Genomic DNA, 4,935 nt, shown 5'->3' with positions numbered 1-4,935 from the left:
CCTGGGTTCAGGCAATTCTCCTGCCTCAGCCTCCTGAGTAGCTGGGATTACAGGCACGCGCCACCATGCCCAGCTGATTTTTTGTAGTTTTAGTAGAGACGGGGTTTCACCGTGTTGACCAGGATGGTCTCGATCTCCTGACCTCGTGATCCACCCGCCTCGGCCTCCCAAAGTGCTGGGATTACAGGCGTGAGCCACCGCGCCCAGCTGAACTTTTCTTTTTTTAAAAAAAAAAACCTTTTTTTTTGGAGAGAGTCTCACTGTGTCGCCCAGGCTAGAGTGTAGGTCTTTCCCTATGTCATCATGTACTGTTTGTTTTTTTTTTTTAGACAGAGTTTTGCTCTTATTGCACAGGCTGGAGTGCAATGGCATGATCTCAGCTCACCAAAGCCTCTGCCTCCCAGGTTCAAGCGATTCTCCTGCCTCAGCCTCCTGAGTAGCTGGGATTATAGGCATGCGCCACCACACCTGGCTAATATTGTATTTTTAGGAGAGACAGGGTTTCTCCATGTTGGTCAGGCTGGTCTCGAATTCCAGACCTCTAGTGATCTGCCCACCTCTGCCTCCCAAAGTGCTGGGATTACAGGCAAGAGCCACTGCAGCAGGCCATTATGTACTGTATTGTACAATACTCATTAAGTCAGATTATGAGTCAATCTAGGGGCACAACTCTTTTTTAAAATCAAGATGGGGTCTTGCTATATTGCCCAGGCTGGTCTCAACCTCCTGGGCTCTAGCGATCTATCCACATAGGCCTCCCAAAGTGCTGAGATTATAGGCATGAACCACGGTGCCCAGCCTAGGAGCACAACGTTAGGATTTATTAATGCCTTGTGAAAGGAAAATAAATCTCAGAACCACAAAATTGCCAAGTCAAAGGGAATTTCAAGCTGGGCACTGTGTCAGGCAAACCTGCCTCCCATTTTATTCCTAAATAAGATAGCTACAAAGATTTTAAAAAAAAAAGTTATATACCTTCCACACAATTAACCCACAAGGAAATTCCTTATGGGCCTCAAGATTTTTTCTTTTTTTTTTCCTGAGAGTCTTGCCCTGTTGCCCAGGCTGGAGTGCAATGGTGCGACCTCGGCTCACTGCAACCTTCACCGCCCAGGTTCAAGCGATTCACCTGCCTCAGCCTCCAGAGTAGCTGGAATTACAGGTGCATGACACCACACCTGGCTAATTTTTGTATTTTTAGTAGAAACAGGTTTTACCATATTGGCCAGGCTGGTCTCGAACTCCTGACCTTGTGATCTGCCTGCCTCAGTCTCCCAAAGGGCTGGGATTACAGGCATGAGTCACCTCGCCCAGCCTGCTTCTCATATTTCTTTGTGCTATCGCCTTTTGATTCAGTGCTTTAACAAAGTACTAAGATTCTTTCTTCTCCCTTGCAAGAGAAAATCTCCAATTACTTTATTTGGCCAACTTATAAACCATAAATCAGAGTCAGCTCTGAACTCCTGATTAAAGCATCATATTGAGGTGATTATGTAAATGGTAATGTACAAGGAAAAATTCTAGGAGATACCATGGTAAAGAGATTTCTCATTGAATAAGTGGTTTCATTTCATGTTTAGAAAAGGATTTAAGGCTTTAGATGAAAAGAATTTTCCTTCCTGCAGACATTCATTCATTAAGTTTTTAAGAATTACTTAATGTGATTTTATTTCATGAGTAGAACAACAAAACATCCTATACAGACACAAATACGTGTAAAATAGACACAATTCTCTAGCAGATGTCACTTCTGCTAAAGAGACTAGGCAGGAAAACATTGTGCAGTTAAATAACACTATAGCCAGGCACGGTGGCACACACCTGTAATTGCAGCACTTTGGGAGGCTGAGTCGGGCAGATCATTTGAGGTCGGGAGTTCGAGACCAGCCTGACCAACATTGAGAAACCCTGTCACTACTAAAAATACAAAAATTAGCCAGTTGTTGTGGTGCATGCCTGTAGTCCCAGCTACTCAGGAGGCTGAGGCAGGAGACTCACTTGAACCCAGGAGATGGAGGTTGTGGTGAACTGAGATAGCACCACTGAACTCCAGCCTGGGCCACAAGAGTGAAACTGTCTCCAAAAACAAAAACAAACAAAAAACAAACAGGCTGGGTGTAGTGGCTCACACCTGTAATCGGAGCATTTTGGGAGAGTGAGGTGGGAGGATCACTTGAGGTCAAAAGTTTGAGACCAGCCTGACCAACATGGAGAAACCCCATCTCTACTAAAAATACAAAAAATTAGCTGGGTATGGTGGCACATGCCTATAATCCCAGCTACTCGGGAGGTTGAGACAGGAGATTTGCTTGAACCGGGAGGCAGAGGTTATGGTGAGCCGAGATCACACCATTGCACTCCAGCCTGGGCAACAAGAGTGAAACTCTGCCTCAAAACACACACACACACGCACGCACGCACGCACGCACGCACACACACACACACACCACTATAAACAGACATGGTGTTTCTCTCTCATCCACCCACCCACGCCCCTCTCCCAATCAAGTAATTTGGGTCTCTCTTGTCTCCCTGACCACACTGGATTATAGCTATAACTATAATCAACCACGCATTTTTTTTTTTTTTTTTTTTTTTTTTTTTTCAGGGTCTTGCTTAGCAGCCCAGGCTGGAGTCCAACGGCAGGATTATAGCAGGTGTGAACCACTGCACTTGGCCAATTACACTCTTGAATTCACCCTAGGCCAGGCATGGTAGCTCATGCCTGTAATCCCAGCACTTTGGGAGGCTGAGGTGGGCGGATCACCTGAAGTCAGGAGTTTGCAAGCCTGGCCAAGATGGGGAAGCCCTGTCTCTACTAAAAATACAAAAATTACCCGGGCATGGTGGCATGCATCTGTAATTCCAGCTACTGTGGGGAGGCTGAGGCATGAGAATCGCTTAAGCCAAGGAGGCGGAGCCTGCAGTGAGCGAAGATCGAGCCACTGCACTCTGGATTCCTCTGTCCCGTGACTTTCTGTTATTCAACCCAGGATTTTCTGTCCTCTTGATCCCAGGTTGCTACTTATTTAATGTTCCAGAATCTTTTTTTAAATTAAAATTTATTTTTATTTTTAGACACTGGGTCTCACCATGTTGGTCAGACTGGTCTCGAACTCCTGACCTCAGGTAATCCACCCGCCTCAGCCTCCCAAAGTGCTGGGATTACAGGCTTGAGCCACCTCGCGCGGCCTCTAATGTTCCATAATCTTGAGCAGGTTGCAATTTAATGATTAAGAACAATGTGCATATAGGGCCTGGAAAGTGAGGAAATTTTACTCCTGTTGTTAGCAGACTTGTGAAAGAACTGGGGTATTTAATCCCAGTCCCTGGGACCGCAAAGCCTCTATATAAGCAAATTACACTAAACCAAGAAGACAGCCTAAATTCATACCCTGGGGTCATTTTAACAAATAAAATGGGAGAGGCTTATTGAGATAAATCTGTGCTAATAATCAATTTGGCCAGAAAGAACCGCCAGGAATACTTGCAAATACAGTGACAGTGATGGTGTCATTCCGAGGCCTTCGGTTCAAGGCACGGCTTGAAAGGGGGTAACGTCTATGGACACTAGCCGGCATTTCAAATTCCAGATGCCTGAGGCAGACAGGGACGAAGATAGCTCCGCGTTTCTGTCAAAGTAAATATATAATTCATGAAGGGTTAACAAAATAATAACTTTTTTTCCCCTTTAAATCTCTGGCGGTGGCTGGGCGCGGTGGCTCACGCCTGAAATGCCAACACTTTGGGGGGCTGAGGTGGGAGGATCCCTTGAGATCAGGAGTCCGAAACCAGCCTGGGCAACACGGCAAAACTGCGTTTCTACAAAAAAATTAGCTGAGTGTGGTGGTACAGGCCTTTAGTCCAAGCTGCTTGGGAGGCTGAGGTGGGAGGATCAGTTGAACTTGGGAGTTAGGGGTTGCAGTGGGCCGTCATCGCGCCACTGCACTCCAGCCTGGAAGACAGCAACGCTCCCTCTAGAAAAACAAAACAAAACAAAACAAAACAAAAACGCAAAGGCTCTGTTCAGGCCTTAGATCTCGCGATACAAACTTTCCCGGCCCACCTCCGCCCGCTGTGGCGGGAACATTCTGGAAGTGACGGCACGGTTTGCGGCAGTCTTCTGCGGAAGTGACGTCGCTATCCCAGAATCCTTAGAGAAGGAGAAGCGCGTACTAGCGTTCTCCGCGCAGTCTGGCTTGGAAGGTTTAGGCAACGTGTTCTGATTTTCTGCAGGAAGGCCAGCACATTTGTGCTTTGCGCACCGCGGCCTAGCGGACCTGTTGGAGCCGCATAGTCGGCGTTTTTGAACTGAGGTCACAGCTCGTGGCGGGCCGCGCCGCGCCCTGACCCGGGCTCACCATGTTGGTTCTGTTTGAAACGTCCGTTGGCTACGCCATCTTTAAGGTAGGTGGGAGAGCGAGCCGTTAAAGGGGGAAGGCCGGTACTGCACAGACGAGGAGAGGGAAAGACTTAAGCACAGAACTACTCAGGGTAGCGTGGGTACCTGGTATCGCCCGGGTTCTGGTAGAAGGGAGGAGGCTTTTACACCTGAGAACCATGTTACAGATAACACGTGGCCCCAACGTTTGAGGAGACGTTCTGCGTTAGAGGTTTTTATTTCCTCCGGTTGAAGAGGTGGGTAGGAGGCGTGTTAAGAGTTTAACAAGTTGCCGGGCGCGGTGGCTCAAGCCTGTAATCCCAGCACTTTGGGAGGCCGAGGCAGGCGGATCACGAGGTCAAGAGATCGAGACCATCCTGGCCAACATGGTGAAACGCCGTCTCTACTAAAAATACAAAAACTAGTTGGGCGCGGTGGCGTGCACCTGTAGTCCCAGCTACTCGGGAGGCTGAGGCAGGAGAATCGCTTGAACCTGGGAGGCGGAGGTTGCAGTGAGCCGAGATTGTGCCACTGCACTCCAGCCTAGCGCCTGG

At 48.0% G+C, this 4,935-nt stretch overlaps 1 protein-coding gene across 3 annotated transcripts in view; it reads left to right on the top strand.

Annotated features, from left to right (window-relative positions):
• The first annotated feature begins 4,141 nt into the window (after positions 1-4,141).
• The window catches only part of NOP58 (NOP58 ribonucleoprotein), a 49,215-nt gene continuing 48,421 nt past the window's right edge, over positions 4,142-4,935 (top strand). For 2 of the 3 annotated variants that reach the window (XM_032278634.1, XM_032278635.1), the window contains exon 1: positions 4,144-4,407. Coding sequence is in view for 1 of the 3 variants with exons in the window: in XM_032278633.1 (XP_032134524.1) it covers positions 4,363-4,407 (45 nt within the window). In the remaining 2 variants the exon portion in view is untranslated. Of the gene's footprint in view, positions 4,408-4,935 lie in introns of all 3 variants that reach the window. The other variant, XM_032278633.1, reaches the window with a different exon arrangement.

Source organism: Sapajus apella, unplaced genomic scaffold (genome assembly GCF_009761245.1).
Source record: "Sapajus apella isolate SASKATOON/1434 unplaced genomic scaffold, GSC_monkey_1.0 scaffold10, whole genome shotgun sequence".
NCBI lineage: Eukaryota > Metazoa > Chordata > Mammalia > Primates > Cebidae > Sapajus > Sapajus apella.
This window is presented reverse-complemented; position numbering and strand designations above follow the sequence as displayed.